The 23,058-nt window shown below is 37.5% G+C and overlaps 1 protein-coding gene across 1 annotated transcript; it reads right to left on the bottom strand.

Annotated features, from left to right (window-relative positions):
- Positions 1 to 11,420: 11,420 nt before the first annotated feature.
- LOC140141531 (uncharacterized) lies at positions 11,421 to 19,983 on the bottom strand. The gene is made up of 6 exons (XM_072163436.1): positions 19,727 to 19,983; positions 18,223 to 18,351; positions 16,972 to 17,236; positions 15,986 to 16,240; positions 14,954 to 15,093; positions 11,421 to 13,134 (listed from the first exon to the last, which is right to left on the bottom strand). Exons 1-6 carry the CDS (start codon positions 19,955 to 19,957, stop codon positions 12,772 to 12,774), a joined length of 1,383 nt encoding a protein of 460 aa, XP_072019537.1. The 5' UTR covers positions 19,958 to 19,983; the 3' UTR covers positions 11,421 to 12,771.
- Positions 19,984 to 23,058: the final 3,075 nt, after the last annotated feature.

Genomic DNA, 23,058 nt, shown 5'->3' with positions numbered 1-23,058 from the left:
GAAATTGGTGGTCATCTTGAACCCTAATTGTGTGATCTTTCACAAGACTGTGAGCGACCAGTAAGCTTAAAACAGTAAGCTTAAGCCTGCAAGGCTGCATATTAGCTTTTATTCTGGTTCACATACACGAGTGTAAAAACAATCAGCAATGGCCACAACACATCGTGCGCCGAAGCAATGGCCTCTAACAAAGAACGAAACAATAAACTCATTTGAAAGCTGGAAACATAACCTCCAGTATACACTGTCATTAGACCCAAGCTTTTCTCCCTACTTGGTTGAAGGAGCGGTATGGGGCAAAAGTCAAAAACTTCCCTCTTCGAGGTCTCACTAACGACGGTGAGGACATACAGGAAGCCCAAAGGAAAACAGCAGTCCAGAAAAATGCTGCATTGGAGCTTATGCTTGGACAAATAGCCAACTATTGTCCAATTATCTCACGAAATACAATACTCAAAAACTGCACCAGCCTGAAAAAAATATGGCAAGCCATCCGTCTCCATTTTGGCTTCCAAACAACAGGTGGCCACTTCCTAGAGTTCAACAATATTACCCTTGGCCCTGATGAACGGCCAGAGGACTTGTACCAGCGTCTAGTAGCATTCACCGAAGACAACCTCATGCGTGAAGGAGGCGGCATCAGTCACCATGACCAAGTCATCGATGAAGATGAGGAGATTACGCCTACACTCGAAAACTTTGTAGTGTTAACGTGGTTGCGTCTTATAAACCCTGATCTGCCCCGATTAGTAAAGCAGCGGTACGGTACAGAGCTAAGATCCCGCACCTTGGCTTCTATCAAAGCCGAAATTTCTCAAGCTCTGGATTCGCTCCTGGATGAGCTGAGCTCAAACGATGCTGCTCGCAGCATGCGCACTAGTAGTCAGCGTAGACCGATGCCTAAATTGAAAGCTAAGAAATCATTTGGTAAATCCTGCCCTCTGTGTGAGCAAGCTGGTCGGCATGACCATGCGCATTTCTTAAGCGAGTGCTCGTACCTCCCTGAAAAGGACAGAAAATACCTGGCCCGCGCTCGTCAGCTTAACATCCTTGATGATTGTGACAGCGACTCGGATTTAGCATGCGCCTTTGTTGACCAATCTGACCTTAGTGCGCAGCCCAATGTTCAGACAGCGCTGCGAATTCATGTTGATCAGTCTCCTTATGTAGATGCATTCCACAAGCACCATGCGGTCCGCATCACCATTGACAGTGGATCCACTGGTAATCTCATTCGCGAAAACACTGGCCAACGACTAGGATGCCCCATTCATCAGAGTTCGCAGTCTGCCCGTCAAGCTGATGGGTCATCCCCTCTTAAGGTAGTTGGGGAAACAACCCTCACCTTTACTCGTGACAGACACTCCTTTGTCTTTAAAGGTCTAGTTGTTAGAGACCTTGACGAAGAAATCCTTGCAGGTATTCCCTTCATGAAATGCAATGATGTCGCAATTCGCCCTGCTAAGAACCAAATCATCTTGACAGATGGTACAATTATCACTTATGGCGCCAACAAGAGCCCCAAATCCCAGCACACTGTTCGTCGTGCCCATATACTTCGTGGACCTTCTCAAAACACTACCATATGGCCAGGCTCATACGTTGAGGTAAATCTCCCTGCAGACATCGTTGAATCAGATGCTACTTTTGCCATTGAGCCCCGTGTTGATACCCCGCTCGGTAGGTTCCTACCGCCCAAACAAGCCTGGCCCAAGCCTGATGTAATCACAAGTATTGCAGGCAGGGTTCGCATTCCCAACAATACTGGTGTGCCACTTGTCATCAGAAAGCATGAACATCTTGGCCAGATACACACTGTTTTTTCACCATCACTAACTTCTAAGCCATCACACACTGCTGCAGCAGCATCAGTCAATGTCCCAAAGCCCAGTTTACCGGTTAACTACTCAGCTGCTGTTGCCCTTGACCCAGATGGTATACTTGGCACTTGTGAGCAATCCAACTTCCGCAGTCTTCTCGATGAGTACGATGAGGTTTTTGACCCTAGTTTCCCAGGTTACAATGGTGCTGTCGGCCCTTTCAAATCTGTGGTTAATATGGGACCGGTCCAACCCCCTCAACGCAAATTGGCAAAGGTCGTCTCCCATTGTATGCACAGGATAAACTCCAAGAGTTGCAATCAAAGTTTGATCAGCTTGGAAAAGCAGGCGTCTTTGCTAGACCTGAAGATGTCGGTGTGTGCGTCGAATACCTTAACCCGTCCTTTCTTGTCAAGAAGCCTAATGGAGGCTTTCGTCTGGTTACTGCATTTGCTGATGTCGGTAGATATAGCAAGCCACAACCCTCTCTAATGCCCAATGTGGACTCAACATTGCGTTCAATTGCCAAATGGAAGTATTTGATTGCCACTGACTTGACTAGTGCTTTCTACCAAATCCCTTTATCCCATGAGTCCATGAAATACTGTGGTGTTGCAACTCCCTTTCGTGGGGTGCGTGTGTATACACGGTGTGCCATGGGTATGCCAGGTTCTGAAACAGCCCTTGAGGAACTGATGTGTCGTGTCTTTGGTGACCTCTTAGAGAAAGGTGTCGTAGCAAAACTCGCTGATGACTTGTACTGTGGTGGTAATACTGTGGATGAACTTGTTGAGAATTGGCGTCAAGTTTTGCAAGCTTTGTCTAAGTCTGGGTTACGTCTTTCTGCTTCCAAAACAGTCATTTGCCCCCCAAAGACAGTAATTCTGGGTTGGATTTGGTCAAATGGAACCCTTTGTGCTAGCCCCCATAGCATCGCCACACTTTCCAGCTGCTCGCCTCCAAGCAAAGTTGGTGGCATGCGGTCCTTCATCGGTGCATACAAGGTTCTGGCCCGTGTCATTCAGAATTGTGCCAGTCTGGTAGCCCCATTAGATGATGCTATTGCAGGGCACTAATCAACTGAAGAGCTTACATGGTCTGATAGTCTGCATACTGCTTTTCACAAGGCTCAAGCAGCACTGTCTTCCGCTAGGGCAGTCACACTTCCCCATCCCAATGATCAGCTTTGGATCATTACTGATGGATCCGTGAAGAAACATAGCATTGGGTCGACATTGTATATTTCCCGCAATGACAAACTCTTCCTCGCCGGGTTCTTCAGTGCTAAATTGCGTGATCGACAGCCAACATGGTTACCCTGCGAAATTGAGGCGCTGTCTATTTCTGCCTCCACCAAGCACTTCAGTCCCTATGTTATTCAGTCCAAACACAAGACATGTATCCTCACTGACAGCAAACCTTGTGTTCAGGCATATGAAAAGCTCTGCCGGGGTGAGTTTTCAGCCAGTCCTCGCGTGTCCACATTCCTCTCCACTGTCAGTCGTTTCCAAGCATCTGTTCGTCATCTTGCAGGATCAGCTAACACCCCTCAGACTTTGCTAGTCGTAATGCCCTGACTGCACTGAGCCCACTTGTCAAATATGCTCCTTTATCAAACGTGAAGAGGAAGCAACTGTCCTTCGTGTTTCCGCACATGACATTCTGTCCGGGAAAGCTAAGCTCCCTTTGCCAGCAAAGCAGCCTGGCATGCTATTCAGCAGGAATGCCCGGATCTGCGACGAACACATGCTCATCTAGTTCAGGGCACTCGCCCTTCAAAGAAAGCTACTTCTGTCAAAGATGTGAAGCGCTATTTGCAGGTTGCATCTATCGCTAGAGATGGCCTACTTGTTGTTCGTCGTGATCAACCATTGTCCCCAACTCGCGATTGTATTGTTGTTCCCAGACAGGTCTTAAATGGTCTTCTCACTGCCCTGCACATCCAACTTGACCATCCCTCCAAACATCAGCTCAGTTTGGTGACCCAGCGTTACTTTTATGCTCTTGATATGGACAAGGCTATTGATCAAGTGACATCAACTTGTCACCAGTGTGCTTCTCTGTCCAATGCCCCTAAGACATTGATCGAGCAGTCCTCAAGTGACCCTCCCGATGCAGTTGGCATTTCTTTTGCAGCTGATATCCTGAAGCGTAGCCGCCAGCTAGTCCTTGTGCTGCGCGAAACCTCAACGTCCTACACAGCTTCTTGCATTGTCGAGAATGAACAACATGGCACGTTGCGTGATGCCCTGATTCAATTGTGCATTGAACTTCGTCCACTTGATGGCCCCCCTGCAGTCATTCGTACTGACCCAGCATCAGGGTTTGTTCGACTTGCCAATGACAAACTTCTCACACGTTACCATCTATCGGTTGAGATCGGTCGTATTAAAAATAATAACAAGAATCCTGTTGCTGAGAAAGCCATTCGTGAGCTTGAAGATGAGTTGCTCAGACAAGATTCTACAGGTGGTCCGGCTACAGCATTATCACTTGCCATTGCTACTGCAGCCCTTAATACTCGCATCAGATCCCGAGGTCTTTCAGCCCGTGAGATGTGGTTTCAGCGAGACCAGTTTACCAATGAGCAGGTTCCTTTCACTGATTGTCAAATGATTCAGGCCCAGCATGCCTTGCGAAAAGCCAACCACCCACACAGTGCTCATTCAAAGGCCCCATTAGCCTCTGCCTCCCCAGCAGCAGAGTTGGAGGTTGGTGATCTTGTCTACCTCTACTCAGATCGCAAGAAATCTCATGCTAGAGATCGCTACTTAGTCACTACTATCGAAGGCCCGTGGTGCAACATCCGCAAATTTGTGGGTTCTCAGCTTCGGAATACTTCTTATCGTATCAAGAAATCTGAGTGCTTTAAGGTCCAGTATTATCCTGACCTGGATTCTCGTCCCTTTCCCAAGTCGTCTCCACCCACCGAGGATTCCGAGTTTGTTGAAGTGGTCCCTGAATGTACTCCTCCAGAGCCTCCTTTCATACCTGGCGAGTTGTCCACACCTGCTACTTGTGACCCCCTGCCCAGGAATGCTAATCACTCGGTCCCCAGTTCTGAGTCAGATCCTCGCGATCCCTTGCGCGATAGCGGTCATAGCTCCAGCAATACCTCCGGTTTGGTTGCACACTCTAATCCATGTACCGGTAACAGCAGTGAGGTTAGTGAAAGTATCCCCCAAGCTAGTATGGTTGGCCCTGAGATCATGCCACCATTGCTCACACAAAGGCGTTCCGCGCGCCCTCACAAACTTCCTGAGCACCTGAAAGACTATGTGTTAAACTAAATGGACAGGTCACTGTGTACTATGACATTAATAATTAATCCATCATCGGTGTCCTCCTATATGGTCACTTCATTGAACTTTGAACTGATTTACGTATGTCATTTGGAATTCTAAAAGAAAACTCTGGAACTGACGTTTACTTCTTTGAACTTTGAACCATTTTACATTCATGTTGAATGTCAGTTTGTCATTGCAGACAAAAAGACTCTTGAACTGTTGATGTTATTGACTGTTGGCACATTGCCTATTTTGAGTGTTCTAAACCAACAGTGTCTTCATTCACATAAGCTGTTAGATTGGTTTCTGCAAGTCAGTTGTTAGTAGTAGTTGTTTAGTAGTGTTATCCTCACTTCCTTGTGAGGAAAGTGATCTTTTTTTTTCTTTAAAAGACTAAAAGAGAGAAAGAGGTAGTTACGCCAGTTGATTCATAGTTGTGTGCCCTTAAGGTGCACTGAGCCTGGATGGGCTCTCTCTCTGTCTCTGCACTCGTGGAGGCTACATGTGCCTGGTTGTGATTATCACATTAGATTAATCCCTAATCCTTTTATTGGCGCAGCCCCTCTTTACAACATAACTCAAGAATCAAAGGACCTGCAAAACTATATCTGTGAAATTTGAATTCTTCTACACACTCGATCAATGCAATTTTTGCCAAAGCTCACTACCATTCGCAAGATGCTGTGAACTACCAAATCGCGACAGTTTAAAATAGTTACCAACCTTAAAAGGTTTTATCTTAGCTTTGTATCTTCTTACCTAGTGGTCCATATATTTCTGCTGTATTTGGATCAAGGAAGAAGTCATCAATGAAGTTTATATTCAATCCTCTCTTTCCACATCCCTGTATCTGTTTGGTATACGGATTTGTTTGATGAATAGGATTCGGACGAGGTCCTTAAAGCAAAGTGTATTCATAATAGTCTGAAATCGGGCATATTTAATTTTTTATTTTTACATGATTGTATGAAGCATTTGCAAAGCTACATTTTGCAGAAAATTCAATAGAAATTGAACATTTGGTACCAAAGATATGAACAGGTGTTTCCAAAACAATATGCAAAAAAAGAACTTATTGTCGTTGTTGGGCTCTATCTAAAAACCATATTATCAACCTTCCGACTGATTTTGTTTGATCACAACATATCATTTATAATCACGAGGTGATAGATACATGGCTTTATTTAGACAATGTGCACTACTGTGGCTCACGATCGTAAGATTTTGGTGGAAAATGGGCTTGCCCCCTTTTTTTATTTGCCTTCCCAATTTTTTGTCAGAGGGGCACTTTTCGCTTTTATTTTTGTGGGGGTGGGGCAGAAACCTATATAAAGAAGTGGTATTTTTATAGCAAGCTAATCTACTGCCATATTACCTATTACTATATCAGCATTAAACACCTTATACTTTCATTCTGGACAAAATTAAGTCCATCTTTTTTTTCATCACCTAGATATTTTAGAAATTGTTGTCAAATTGCTATTGTTATTCTAATTATCTTCACTTTTCTTTAAAATAATTACTTCAAAACCAATATGAAAGCACAACTTTATTGAAAGATATATAACTGAATTCAAAACATTTATTCAGCCATCTGTTTATACACTTATTTGAATGTATAATGTTGTCTTTCCATTTCGGTCTGTTTTTTGTTTTCATCATCTACAAATATTACATAATTGCTGTAAAATTTTAATTGCAATCACATTATTAGCTTTACTTTTTAAGCCGATTCAATCAAAGCAATAAATTAAATATAACTGCAATGAATATTTAAACTCAACTTAAAATCCATTGATATTTTTTTTTATCATTTAAAATTTCCTAAAGAACTATTTAATAATTGTCAGTGAACACAAAATATACAATATGATTTTTATTTCATTCTGATTCCATAAGTAACCATTGTTTCATCTTATTTAAACATTGCTGTAAATAATATTGCTTGCGTAAGTGATACTTGCTCAAAAAACACACACAAAATGTAATTTAACACCAATAGCCAATGCGGTTTTTTTTTATCATTCACAACTTTTATTTGTTCAAAATTCCATTCAAGCTTATGGAGCAATACATATAAATAATTACAATTGAGTAAATAACATGAGTACTTAGGTACTTTCCTAATTTGCCTTTTTTGGAGAGCAGCTACATTATACACACACGTCTACTTCGTGAAAGGATAGCCATAATTCATTTGATGTAAATCAAGTCATGATGTATGGATAGCAGTTACCCATTTTATGCATTGAATTCACATGGATAACTATTATCCATTGATGCAATGAATTCGCTAAACGGATAGCTGTTATCCATTCAATGTACAAGAATTCACTTGGTGAATGGATAGCTGCTATCCATTTGATGTTATGAATTCACTTTGAATGGATAGCTGTTATCCATTTGATGTTATGAATTCACTGTGAATGGATAGCTGTTATCCATTTGATGCTATGAATTCACTGTGAATGGATAGCTGTTATCCATTTGATGCTATGAATTCACTGTGAATGGATAGCTGTTATCCATTTGATGTTATGAATTCACTGTGAATGGATAGCTGTTATCCATTTGATGCTATGAATTCACTGTGAATGGATAGCTGTTATCCATTTGATGTTATGAATTCACTGTGAATGGATAGCTGTTATCCATTTGATGTTATGAATTCACTGTGAATGGATAGCTGTTATCCATTTGATGTTATGAATTCACTGTGAATGGATAGCTGTTATCCATTTGATGTTATGAATTCACTGTGAATGGATAGCTGTTATCCATTTGATGTTATGAATTCACTGTGAATGGATAGCTGTTATCCATTTGATGTTATGAATTCACTGTGAATGGATAGCTGTTATCCATTTGATGTTATGAATTCACCGTGAATGGATAGCTGTTATCCATTTGATGTTATGAATTCACTGTGAATGGATAGCTGTTATCCATTTGATGCTATGAATTAACTTGGTGAATGGATAGCTGCTATCCATTTGATGTTATGAATTCACTGTGAATGGATAGCTGCTATCCATTTGATGCTATGAATTAACTTGGTGAATGGAAAACAGATATCCATTTTGATACAATGGAATCAAATCATAGATATTTAAAATTGTCATCACTGGTAAAAAGGTCATACCATAAGCTTTCAAAGGAAAAAAAACCATTGATTTGATAAATGCTGTCCAAATATACACAAATTTACTAATATGACGCAATATACATATTATTAAAAAGTTACAATAAACTTGGTATTCTTAACAAAAGTGATCAAAATTAATGTACAATTACCATCAAATTGTAACTTGTTATTCTTTACCAAAAATGTTGAACTAACCCAGCAAACATACAAAATATTTTTTGGGTGTTGTCAAAATATTTAAAATGTCAGGATAATTATTAAATTAGAATGTTGTCAGAATGTTTTACATGAATTGTAAAATATTTCTGTAAAATATTTTTTCAAAACATAATGTTTGAATGTTTTTCAGTAAAATTTCAACCCGACATTTAAAGGTTTTCTGGAAACCTTTGCCAATTTTTTACCAAAATGTTATGTTTAACTTTTTGGAACATAAAATGACAAATGAATTAGTTATATGAATTTATATGTTAAAGAAAAAAATGCACTCTTTGTGGTAGACACAAATTGATAACAAAATGTAACGCTCAAGTTCATTTACGTATTAACTACAGGTAAATTAAGCAATTCGTGGCCAACATTATGAACGCTAGTGGCTCCGCGCTAAACAAAAAATCTGTACAAGTACAGAAAGCATTCACGCGCCTTACATTGTATACACGCTTAGTACGCTACGTGAATGTTCCAGCTTGGCCAAGAATTACTTAATTTACCTGTAGTAACAAAATATTACTGAAATGATAATATAAATAAAATAGAATAATAAAATTACTTTTAAAGGCAAGTCAGAATGGTACATGAACTATAGCGGCGGGATGTTTGAGCTCAAATACGGCAGAAAATAAAGCCCACACTCAAAGGGAATGGTATTGGTTAAATACCATAATGTTTGTCTATTAAATGGTGATATAAATGGTGACATAAGTGGAATTTTAAACACAACCTAAAAAAGCCCTCCCCAAAAATCCCACAGAACCTTAATTCTTGTTGGAATTTCAGAGGGAGCTCTCTTTTTGCACATTAATTTTACCTCAAGGCAAAAGAGTCCAAGTGTGCCATTAGGCAAAACTTTATGGTATTTTTGATCACAATGAGCCTTGTAATGGGTTTTATTTTCCACCATGTGCATGATTTTCATGAGGAGGGTGAAAATGGCGAAAACTTTTGTTTTTGACAGAATTTGTTGGAACTGAATACCTGCAATACATTATGGAAACATAAATGTGATCAGTCGGATTCTTGATACATTTCCTATAAGATCAATATACATAACTTTACATTATTTAAACAAATTAAAATCGGACAAAATGACCAGAAGGCTCCGACTCACCTTAACATGTAGTGGAGCTCATTTTTATTCAGAGGTGTGTATTGCAAAGGAATAAGCACCATTGCTGACCAGAGTAAAAAGAATAAAGAATGACTCACTACCAGGTTTCGAACAAAGACCAAGCGAGTGAAAGGTAAAGGTGTGAACCACTATGCTATGCGATAAAAATTGTAATAAGACATGGTTATCTACCTTTTTTGTTTGCTTGTATGTTATACAAATTGATTGTGTCATCCCTGCTAGATGAAATATCTGCACATTAGCTGGAATTGAGTTTAATGTTTGCTACATTAATGAGAAGCAGCTTAAATTTCAACCTTTTCAAAATAAAGTGCAGTGATTAGATATTTGCCCAATCAGCCCACTGTGCAACAATGAGATACATGTACTGGGTCCTTGGATTGCAGTGACAAACAAACTGATCATGTATCAGATATCAGTGAAGAAGTGGATAAATTTGTTTTAAGTGAGAGTGTTTAACCATTGTGGATTTGTGTATGCCAGCTTTTCGGCATGTTATTGCTGAAGATCTGACAAATATCATCACGAAATGCCTTACCAAGAACTGTAATCTTGACCCACTCCCATCCCCGGCTCCCATCCTTGCTCATAATAAACAGTTGTCCACCATTATTCCTACATTTGTATACTGTGTCGCATTGCCTATGATTTGCTTACATCCAGTCAATTTCCCTATGAATTTTGTAAGGCTATAATCACCCCATTCTGAAGAAACCTTACTTGGATCACCAGATCAAGTTGCCACTTTTGTGGATTCTAACAGCTTGGGAAAACCTCTTCAATCTGCCTATCATTGTGCTCTTCTGGCTGTTCAAGAATCCCTTCGAGAGCAATTGACGATCGGAAAGATGACTTGAATGACATGTCTACTGCATTCAATGATGTGGATCACAGGATACTTTTGCAGTGGTTGTCTGACAGCTTTGGACTTCATGGCCCTGTCCTTCTTTGGTTCCAGTCATACTTGAGTAATAAAACATCCCAAGTCTTTGGTTATGTCTCATTTGAGACACAGCTTAAGTATGGCGTCCCACAGGGAATGTCATTAGTCCTCATATCTAACTCGATAGCTAGCATATGTGCCAACTATCGATCGCTTTTAAACCATGCAAACATGAAGAGCTCCATCCACAAAGTGTAAAGGGTTTTGAGCAAATTGTCGATACACATAATAGTAGTTATATACGAACAAGTAAACCAGCAAATGTTTGGTTCAAACCCAATAACTCAGGTGGTAAAGCGCCAGACTTTGGTACAATTTCATGTTTTCAAAAGCGCTTTTTACGGTATACTCCAACACAATTGGTGAAAATCTGTGAGCACTCCATCCAAATTACATACAATGATGACCTCCAACTATTCCTGACCTGTGACCGAGCATCCTTGATGATTTGGCTTGCAGATTGTTGAAACTGACCCAATGTGTAAATGAGTTGGCATTGATTGTTAATAACAAGCTGATGATGAAATCTGAAAATGCGAGTTCCTCATTGTGTCTTCTGCTGGTCATTACAAGTGTCTTGAGCATCTGACTTCTTTTTGAAATCCATCCTGCTTATTTGGTAAAAAACCTGGTTGAAGTTTTACGACTGTCGGATGAAAATGAGTGATCATATTACCAATGTCTCGCTCTTTGAACTTCTGAATCAGAACCTGAACAAAATCAGAGAGTTCATGGACTTCATCTTCTGTCGCAATGTCCAGGTGGTGCCCTCTGTAATGGTATATCCCAGAAAAACATCACCTGTCTTCATAGAATCCAAAATAGGTGTGCCCGGCTTATCAAGAAACCTAATACAATCAGTCTTCTCCTCCTTTTAGGACACATATATTATACTCCCGTATCAAATTTGATTTTTGATCAAAAGATCAATGGCAAATATTTAAGATGTATGATATGAGACGTTTACAAGCTTGACACAATGCAGGCGGTATAGGACACGCGACGTTCGAGGCTGGCGAAAATACAAGCCTAACAGTCCCATTCAAAATAGACAGATTAGCAGTCATAAATTGAAAAACAACATACTTACATTGTACAGTGGGGTAATTTGTCAAACCCCAACGGGTTTAGAGTCAGATAATTTTGCTTTTACACCACATAACAAATTTAGAATTGTTTATGAAGATTTCATGATTATGTGTTAATCCAATGTCAAAAATGGCGATATCGCATCCGCCACCATCTGACACAATGTGAAAGGTATTGGCTTCAACTATTAAAACATTAGTTCACAGGATAATGGCGAAAAATCAGATTTGATTGAAAAATTGTCAAAAATAACTTGGTTACACATTTATTTTAGCCATTTGTTTGCCAATTTTCTTACACATTTTAGTAATCAATATCTTTGTACATTTTCATGCCCAACTGAAGAAAATATGATGGCAAGTGCATATTAATAATCTAATAATCCCTTTAAAATTAATGTTAGATTATTGCTGAGAGCTAACTTTACTGGACAATAATTTTGGAGTAGGTAGCAGGCTTTGCTATTGCTCCCCATCACTCCCCTCAAATAAAGCCAAGTTTTTTTTATCGCCTACATTTGGTGTAACAATAATAACCACATGTATACAGTACAGTAAAAATGCTCTCCTAGTGCTCTCATGTAGCACTCAAGGAGAGCGATTAAAGGCTCCCCTGCAAATTTCAAATGACAAAGCCTGAGGTAGCACACATTGGCATGAGAAGGTACTTTTCCAAACTTTTCTCAATATCAAATAGTGATGCATAATGTGATAGTTTAGCAAACTCTTTTCTTTCCTCTCACATTTCTTGCTAGAGGCATTGATTGAAGCTACCAGAACATACACTTTCTTTTTCCCAAAAGGATCTTCTACTCTGAAGAAATTGAGTTTTCACTATGATACTGATCAGTTTTTCTTTAACTCAAGGATAGCCTAACACTGCTTGCCTCCCTCCGAGGAATATTCCGACTCTAGGATAATCATTACGACTAATAAAGAAGCATACAATTGAATAGATCTACAGAACAATTAATAAAATATTCAACATAAGAGACTGGTTGTGGAACCGATAGCACCAATGATGCATCACATTAAAAGATCATGCGTTCCGGTTTGAAGCAGGAACTTGCTGCTGCCACACTTATAGGTAATGTACATTTTAACAAATCTCACAAAATGTTGTTGCATTTTTGGTTATCATACACTAATACTGCGTTGCAAATCAATGTTGAGACGTTCTTGCTGCACTTTTAAAACTTCCACAATTCTTACTGGTAGTTTTGAAGCTTTTGTTAATTTGAATGGATCGGAAATAGTATCTTCAACATTTACATCTTCTACCCACTTTTCTTTTTTCCCATTGTTTTGTAAGAAAGCTGGTGAACAATAGCCAGTGTATGTGGCATTATACCAATTAAGCGTAATGTCACTCTCATTGACGCTCACAATCTCTCCAATTTGCGGCCAATGATGTTTGTATTTGGTGGTATAAACTGCTACAAAATTTCCGGGTAGTAATTGCATTTTCTCTCTCCGCACACGTTTTGGTCCGATTTGAACCTGCAAAATAATGACCAAGTTAAAACACATTATGTTAATAAAACTATTACTTGAAATAAGAAATATATTGCTATATCTGGTTATTCCAGTTAACACATAAATCAATTTGAAGGAAGTGTCCGGCAATCACAACATTAAGTCTTATAATGTTAAAAAAGTAATTATCAAGCACATATGACATGGTTTTATAAACAATCTCTTATAAAAACGAATAAAAACAGCAATCTCTCAACACACGTGATATTCAAAATTCTCATGCCGAAATGTTCTATAGCAATGACGTCATGGTTATTTGTGCTCATTTGTCGTCAGGCTTCATTGAATTATTGGGACGTCATTGCTCTAGACAATTTTGGCACAGGAATTTTGAATATCGCGTGTTGAGAGATGGCTGCTTTTATTCGTTTTTATGGTTAATGTGCTTTGTGCTTGGTAATTAATGTTCTAACATAAAAGACCTAATGTTGTGATTGCCGGACACTTCCTTTTTAGTACAACTAAAATTCTTTAAAGAAGTAGCTGTACTGGTTATTTGACACAGCTGGTTGTCTGGTTCTCATTATATCTCACAGATCAAGACTGACAAGTAGCCAAATAGTTTGGGGCAACCCTATAATGTAAATTAAAACAAGGAAACATGACATATTTCTATTGTGCAATTATTGAACAAAAGTCATGGTCTTTTCAGGAGAATCACTTTAAGCCAGAGATAGAAACAGTTGATATCAGTTGTAGTCCTACTAAATCATGGCACATTGGATGGCCCATGGGAAAGTTAGCCAATGTTTGCAAGACTGGCCATATTTGTCTGGCCCTTGTTTGATCTTCTCTAGCAAATTTATTCCAATTTGGGTACTTGAAGTAAGTCTTTTTGAACTCCTTTAGATGCAATATATTGAAAACAAGGATGTTTGCCTAATGATTATAATGCCCAATGGTGTACTGAAATAACATGTGAAAAACTAAGCCTCAAGTGCTTTAATCAGAGCAAAATTTAAGTTCTTTATAATAAAACCGGAGATCTATGCTTTTATTCAGAGGACACCGTGTGTGTTGAATCATTAACGTGTAAACTGTGTGCATATTGCTATTCATTTTAGGTACTGAAGTATAAACTGTGTGTATCACTATTTGTGTTACGTCTTGTTTGCTCGTCCTAACTGTGTGAAGCTACGCCAATATTTATGATATGATAGACGTTGGAATGAAATAGCAATTTTCTTTGTTTTTTCCTCATTTATTTGGCTCGAAATTAAAAGGGGTCAATGTGATCAGTAAAAACTAACATTTAAATACATTTAGGAATCTATTATTTATACAAATCACACATTATGGCTTTAATGGTCACAAAAAGATTTTTACAACGTTTTAAATTAAAAAAACCCAGTAAAAACAGTGTAAAATATTTTGGGAAATCATTTTTTTTAAAATTCTATGTTAGGATTTTTTTTTCAAGTTTTCATTAAAAGGGCATTTCATGATCCACGGCATCATCCCCCCACTTTTCTCAAAAAAAGTTGAAATTTTTATATCACTGGAAACTTCTGGCTATATAATGTTTATGTCCCAATAATTTCTTGCAGATTAATTTGTTTAGCAAGAATATTGTAAAATGTGAATTTCGTTCTGGTATACCAGAACGAAATTACAACATATTGTCTATAGAGTAGTGTAATGCACATAATCATGCAAATTCACAAAAGAGGATGCTAGGATTACGAAATACTCCTTTAAAGATATTTTATTAATGTTATGAAAACCTGTCATTTTATTATTATAAGAAGTTTGGGTAGCTGCAGATCTATCTCAGACAACTTACTGGATCTGGTTGAGACATTTGTAGTGCTTCAAATTCACTCTGGTTGTCAGAGACATGTGACGGGTCTTGAGATACATCATGAGACTGGTTGGTACCATAAACCAATTCATGAATCGGGAATACACCAGCAACAGGATTTTCTGAATTGAAAACATATTATATTATTTACATGTATGTATATTAAACAGATTTTTACATTAAATGCTCAAAGAGTTTTTCTATCCCAATACAAAATCTTCTTTAATTACAGAAAATTTGTAGAAATTTAATTAAAGTTTAATTATTATTGTCTGGTTTTTATTAACTTTTTTTTTTGCATAATTGACCAATGTAGATTTCAATGGAAGCATTCATTGCAATATTCAAATTAGTGTCATCATCAATCCTCTTTATGTGTAAAGATTAATATCTTGCATAACTGTGACCTGTGTTATCTTTATTGTCATGTAGTTTTCAAGAGTATTTAAAATCACTATTGAAAGAAAACAAATTGTTTAATTTCCATGCAAGTTTCAAATATTGGATTTCTTGTTGCCCTTGTTTACACATACAAAATGTTTGATTAAATTTTGTGCCTAATTTTAACTTTGATTTTAACGAGCTGTGAGTGGGCATCTTGGATCTTGCACATTTTTCACCTGTGCATCCTCGTTGTCAGATTTTTAAAAAAATCTGAAAGGGCATCAGTACACACTTTTTTCCTGGCAGGTTCCGAAGATATGACATGAATTAGTCTTCTATTGCAAACATCCAATATAAATAATGAACAGACTTCAGATTCAGAAGTGCATATATAAGAAAATAATTATACAAAATCTCAGATGGTTTAAGGGATGAAATCAAAACTCGACCGCCGGTTGACCAGTGGTTGAATCGCGTTCCATTGTTTAAAACAATAGAAACCTGCTCCAACCGAAAGGAATCGCCCGTTTACCGCTGGTCCAGTATTGATTTCATCCCTAACATAAATATAAAAACATTGTGGGTATGGACAAAAAGTCCAGCCCAAACTACTAGTGCTTTTTAGCTTACCCTTTTGATGTTTTATCTCTTGCAAAAAATCACCCCATTCCTTCAAGTGGTCACTTTTCATCCAAGGAAACTTTTCCATCTTCTTAATATCAACCTCAAAAGTGGCAAGATCTGGCTTGATAAAGCATAATGGCACCAAATCAGGTATACCTTCTGGGTGGGACTGAATAATGTAATTGATATTGTCTGTTTTATCACATTCAGTCCATTCCTTTGTCATGTTGGCCCATTGCCTGGTGTGCATTACTGCCTTTCCTGTAAAGTCAAGTTAATATTGAACTTATTATTACAACCAATAAAGAACAGACTTGATGCATCATCACCAATTTTGTCATTGCATTTCTTTAAAAAAAATATAAATATTGCATGATTGATAATAGCTGTTCTTTAATTTACCAATTAATCATCCAAGTAAGATTTAATGGAATGATACAATATTTTGAAAGGAAAAACGGCTTGGTAAGTTTTCACCTTGAACAAGTCTCATTTATACACAATGTTATGTGGCATTAATTTCTATTAGTCAAAACTTTATATAACAATATTCTGGATCTTTATATTGCACACGTAGTGTATCAACAGCAAGTTTCTGTTCCAAAAGCACTGTTAGCATGATGCATCTACACAAGTATGCAATGGGGTGATCACACATTTTATGTATAAGATTTGCAAGTGCCTGATTTATGCTTAATTGACTTGCGACAGGAATCGCTTGATTTAAATCATGTTGATTTAAATCCCGATATAAATTTTTTTACCCTTTTTGATAAAGATAAGTTCATTTCTTTCTTAAATTGAATGTTTTACTTTATTCCTACTGCTTCTACAACATACATTTGTATAATATTTGCTGTGAAATGCTAAGGGTGGCCAGTTCAGAACACACGAACTAATGAGCTTTTTTATTATAATGAACCAAAAATATACAGGTAACTTTTCAAATTCAAACAGCTCAGCAAAAGAAGCAATTTTGTAATCAGTCTTACCTTGTTCATTCAGTGTAAAACGGAACACATGATGTTGTGTGTGATGCCTCATTGGCGCAATTGAGGGCATCAACCAATCCCTTATGTTAAACATGTTCTTCAGCCGTTCTGTTGTTGTCTTTAACTTCTTGTATGCTTCCTTTATCAGTCGTAACAACTTGACTATGGTTTGAACATTCCTCTTACGAAGATATTGCGCAATCCTTGAGAAGAACTGATCAATATCCTCGTGTGTATGCCCAACTGGCAGGAAGGACATTTTAATCTGCAAGTAAAAATATGCAAATCATATTTAGTACCACAAGAGCCACAGTAAAGAAATCATCTAAAAACAAGAATGTGGAAACCACCACATTTGGGTTTTGCTCAGGATTTCAGATTAGTTACACATGTATCTCAGGAATTTGCCACATTCGGATTGCATGAGAATACTGTGAAATTTGGAGCTAAATGGATATCAGAAAAGAAGAAACTAAAGCAAAAAGCAATAACAAGGAGGGAATTCTAAATGCTAGCCAGTACACCATGGTTACGCCACGTTCTACAGCCAGTAGGGCAATGACTAGCATGGCTGACCACATTGGTCAGCGAACTGGTAACACCATAACAATCACCTGGTATTGATAAATCTACATACCGTAAAAAAAAATTAAAAAAAAAAAACCATTTATGAACTTATTACAGAAACCTACAGATGGACAACATAAACAAGCACTACAGAGTGAACAAGGAATGTTCTAATAAGGGCAAATCAAAATTTACTTGTTTTACCATGTTGTTGAAAACGCCTTCATGTTCAGAACATATGAACCAAAAACAACCCAAAATCTTAGTTTTAAGATTAGTTTCATAGTTCAACAATTGCAAGCAATTCTCATTTTATGAATAAAAGTGCCGTGCTGCCCAAGTTTCAATTTAATGCAAAATCAAAATATGAATCGTGCAATTTGATCAGCCCAAGACATTTTATGTCCAATGTCATGATATAATCACCTATAACTATTTAAAAAACTACCAACAGTTGACAACATTGCTTCAAAATCTATTTGCTTTGAAAAACAATCAGAAGTCAATACTTTGATTACGGTGTTTTTGAATAATTGAGTACCCTATTAAAAAAATCAAACATTTTTCGATTGATCAAGATATTGCCCAAGCCTGCTTCAAACTGCGTTGTAATAATTGTACCACATTAAAATTGTAAAATGTATTATGGGAATGGTGACATTGAACGAGTAAAAGAACAATTACCTTTCTGAATATCTGTAGTTCTACCAGCATACAACACATAGCAAACATGAAGCGATTTTTGTTCTCACGAACACAGTTGTCAAGTTGTAAATATAGCACTGGTGGCAAGCTGGGATATTTCAGCAGAACCTGTTGGCAGAATAAAATCATAAATTTATTTATATAATTTATTTTTGATCCACCATATTAACTAGTTCCACTTACACTACAAGATTCCTATTGGGGCCACCTCCACAGGTACACCATCGTAGGGGAGTCACTGCTGGTGGATTCTGTGCAGTAGCCGCATTGGTACTGTGTAGTGTGTAGGTACTATTCCAGTCAGGTACCTTGGCAACTGTGTACTTGTGCAGCTCAAAATAGGATAAAGTGTAGTGTACACTTTTTAATTCGGTTTTTACTGCGACAAGATTGCATGAGAAAATATTCAATTTTCAGCAATTTTAGGGTCAATAATAAAGGTAAACTTGTGTTTTACCAGTCAACTTTATACTATGTTTTAACTGTCTGATACACTGATTGCAACATATTGGATTCAAGCCTGGACACTAAAGAAAATAGACAAACATTGATTGCTGATGATTGAGAATGTCTTGCTGAATACTGGAAATCTCAAGTCAAGAGACAAGCAAAGAAATACACCATTCTGAGAGAAAACCAAATGTCAGGTATCTATAGGATATATTGTCATGAGAGGTTTTTTTCATTCATTCATTCATTTATGGTTTATTAACACAATGCATTGTAGCCCGCAGGCTAAATTACAGGAAAGTTTACATTAAAAGACATATAATAGACACAATAAAGAATTATGACAAAATGCAAGTGAACAACAAAATAAATAAACAAAATATTGCAGCAAACCCTATAGCACAAACCATACGAAAGCAAAATAAGTTAATAATCCACCCCAAGAAATCCAACCCAGACTACTCACAAGCACACAACATTTGCACAGCACAATCCACTTACAGCACACTGGAAGGGCACATACCCAGTCACAACAGTTGCACACCCACACCACTCAGCATGACACTAGACACATCCTGAATTACATTGTATACCACAATCAGAGTCCTCACACCAACAAAACTCACATATCATAGTCTATTCTCCCACCACCACCCCACTATACTTTCAATACAACAATACAATTTATAAGATAATATCAAGAATTTGGAAAAATAAACACGTCAATATAAAAACAGTATTACAATGTTTGAAACTAATTTGACAGTTTTCCGATATCGTCAGAAATACACCAATTTGGAACTCCTAATTTCAATATGTTAATGAGAAAATATAGATTGCAAAACACACCATCTAACAATGCAAGTAAACAGAATAATAACAAAAACAATAATGGTTGTTTTATTATCTGGTGCAGGTGCTCGTTTTTATCAAACTAACAGATGTCCAGGTAGAAAATCAATAAGAAAACTTTATAGAGACTTCAGCCTTCGTTTGCTTTCTTAAATATGTTGTATAATGTTATAAGTCTTACCTGTAATAGCACATTCATGGTCATGTTGCTATCATGAGGTACCTCATTTATATCAACAAAAACGTGTTGTCCACGACCATGCACAATTGCACCCGTTATGTGTGTGGGCAGCTTCCACATTGAGGCCATACTCTTTGAGTTGGTCAGTGGCTTGGGTAGTTGGGTCACATGTTGGTCCATGCCATCAAGTATCATGGACATATACTTGCTTGGTTTTTCACATGCCTTCATGATGTGTTTATAATATTTCCCACGCTCTCCACTGAAATTAAATATAACATTTCATCAAGTGAATGTAAGAGAGTATTTTGAGCCATTTTGCTTGTGAAAATAATGTAAATGGAGGTCTCGTTCATTAATTGGTTTTAGCGAGTATCATGTGACCAAAAATAGTGTTACCATTTTTGCAAAGCAGTCAAAAAGCTGATTGATAAGGAATGAATGGGGTACTATTGCAAGTACTAAATAGTAAAGTCCATTTGCTCTGAGAGCAGGTAGTAAATTTAACTAAAATGACATAGTCTCCATAAAAGCTTCCACGGAATATAGAACAGAAATGGCAAAGACGCCATGGAAACTCCTACAGAAATAGCTAAGTCGCCACGAGAGTGATCACGTGTATGAGGGCGGTATAACAAGTCCATTTTATTTTACGCCGTGGTGACTTTGTCATTTTTGTAAAAGTAGACACGGTAGTCTATTGACCCAGTCGCTTAAAACGTATTAAAATCGTATTAATACTGGTTGCTCATTATAGTCTTCAACATTCAAACAAATAATGTGTTATTAAAAAAATTGTCTGAAGCAGGCCGGCCGTAGATAAGCCGGGCCTGAAGATAAATAGTAACACATAATTGACAAAAATTGTTAAGTTAATTCATGTATAAACTGAAGGGACTTGTGTTAATATTGGCAACATTTTTCAACTTGAAAGGGATATAGGCCTACTCTTATTTGAGTAGATATGAAGCGAACAATATAATTATATTTACAATCGAATTTTATCCTCCTGTCGTTTACATTGCACACAATATAAATGATAGGCCTATACTTAATTATAATTATCCTCATGCTTTGTCTTCGTGACGAATCGGTTAGTGCTATAATACGCCTAATATTATAGGCCTACCTAAGATGCGTGATATATAGCATGACAAGACTATATAAAAAAAAAAGTATAAACCGACTCAGTATAAAGTAGGGCCATATGGCCTATATAATATTGAAATAGGCTTAAGGAATTGGAGCTAATTGGAACGTTTGTATGGTGTTTTTGTGGGGCCATTAGACACACCAAATTGCATTCTGCATACGAAGAATATCCTTATGATCAAATCATTTAGATTTTTTGGGTGGGGACGGTGTAGTTCTGTCCTGGCAAGAAGTTATGTTCGTTAAGTCGTAGTTCTGTACTGGCAAGAAGAAGTTTATGTTCACTAAGTCATCTGACCCCGGGCCACCTCCCAGTGGTCATCTCAGGTCAAATTTCTAAAAGTGTCGTGTGGATATGAAACTTGGTAGGTACAGTCAACATTTAAAGCCCATTTTTTGGAAGGTCACCCAGGGGTCATCTGAGGTCAAATTAATAAAAACTGTTGTATGGGCATAGAACTTGGTGGGTATAGGCCCTATAGGCTACAGTCAACATTTAGAGCGGTCATTTTGGGGTCACCAGGGGTCTCTGAGGTCAAATTAGTAAAAACTGTCATATTGGGCATGAAACTTAGTGGGTAGGCCTACAGTCACCATCAGCCAGGTAATCGCCGGCTGAGAACGCCAAATATGGCTATTAAACCGCTTTGTAGGCCTAATGATTAATATTATCATACCGCATGCAGTTGATAGCACCGTATTATCATGACTGTATGCCTAGTGTCTAGTAGATCGCTTGTTTACAAAGTTGTACTCAAAGTACTGTCATGACTATGCTAAACGAGCCCATGCACAAAACTGACTCCTAGATTTCTGATGGTATAATATTATAGTTTTGTGCATGTGGAGCAAGACGGGTGGGGATGATGCCAGTGATTACGAAGTGCCCCTAGGATTGGCTATTAACTTGACACCAAAAGACCTATAAATCATTTAGTGAACTTAGACTATAGAGTGGTAGGCCTATACCGCAATTGAACACTTAAAATGCATGCTGTGACGTGAACACTGCTGGGTCTAGGGCCTATACACTCGCATATTATAGCCTAATTTTCTATATTAAAAAGCATGATAGTACATACCATGTCATACATAATTAAAACTGGCTATATACCATCTTATGGCCTTGGAGCAAGATGATGATGGGGGATGATGATGTTGATTATACGAAGTGCCCCTTAAGATTAGCGATCAACTTGGCACCAAAAGACCTATAAATTATATACGAACCTGAAGAGGTACCGCAATTGAACTGCATGCTGTAGATACTGGGACTATAAGGGCATAATTATACACACTCGTAGTATATTATAATTTTCTATATATGGAACACAGCATGATACATAATTAATACCATCTCTACTGAGATAGCACATGTAAGAGTAGCTTGCTATCTACAGTAGATAGCACCGATGAGGGTTTCTGGTGGTACGGTATACAATGGTCTCAACTTTTTTGGAGTAGGCCTAAGCATGTAAAGCGTATATTCACACTAACAACAAAAACCCACACACCCCACACATGTATACCTGCAGACCCCACGTTCATCAACTATATCTTCAATGTATAGGGCCTAATTTTATAGCTTTTGATTTTGAGCGCAGAATTCAAATTTTCAACATAATTTGTGTAAATAAATGTCCATGCATACACCAGTTGCAATTGCAAACTTTTCAAGATAATTATTGTCTTTATTGAAATATAAATCTTTTAAAATTCTTTTTTGAAGTACTTAGTACATCAGCTATTAAGTACTACTGGTACTTTATATAGAAAGTAACAATCCTGGAGAAGAACTGCATCATAAAAAATTTTGGTGAAAATTGTCTTGATAAAAATTGTGTATTTTTCCACAATTCATTCAGTCTATAGATATGATATTTATAAAATCATATTAAATCAAATTTTAGAATTTTATGCTCAGATTAAATTTAAACACATTTTAAGGTGTATTTGATAGGGGAATTGGAAACTCATACCAGCAATATTCTCCCACATGCAGGTATATGCCTATAAAAGTATATATAAATCAAAAGTTAAAGACATAATGTACGATCTTTTAAATTGAGTTTGGTCAATTTTTTTCAAACCTGATTTTTTTTGTAATGCTTGTCAAGTCATTATGTTCCAACTTACACCTCATTGGATCATGGAGTTTTTATTTAATGGTAATAAATAAT

The sequence above is a fragment of the Amphiura filiformis genome, chromosome 19 (genome assembly GCF_039555335.1).
Source record: "Amphiura filiformis chromosome 19, Afil_fr2py, whole genome shotgun sequence".
In the NCBI taxonomy this organism is placed as follows: domain Eukaryota; kingdom Metazoa; phylum Echinodermata; class Ophiuroidea; order Amphilepidida; family Amphiuridae; genus Amphiura; species Amphiura filiformis.
The sequence above is the reverse complement of the archived record's forward strand: the minus strand, read 5'-3'. Positions and strand labels throughout refer to the sequence as shown.

Excerpts from the sequence above, each read along its gene's own strand:
- LOC140141531 (XM_072163436.1), bottom strand. The coding sequence starts at position 19,957 with ATGAAGGCATGTGAAAAACCAAGCAAGTATATGTCCATGATACTTGAT. Across the intron at positions 18,352-19,726 it reads CCATGAATGTGCTATTACAG|GTTCTGCTGAAATATCCCAG; the intron begins GTAAGACTTATA and ends TTCTGCCAACAG. Across the intron at positions 16,241-16,971 it reads TTTTACACTGAATGAACAAG|GAAAGGCAGTAATGCACACC; the intron begins GTAAGACTGATT and ends TTGACTTTACAG.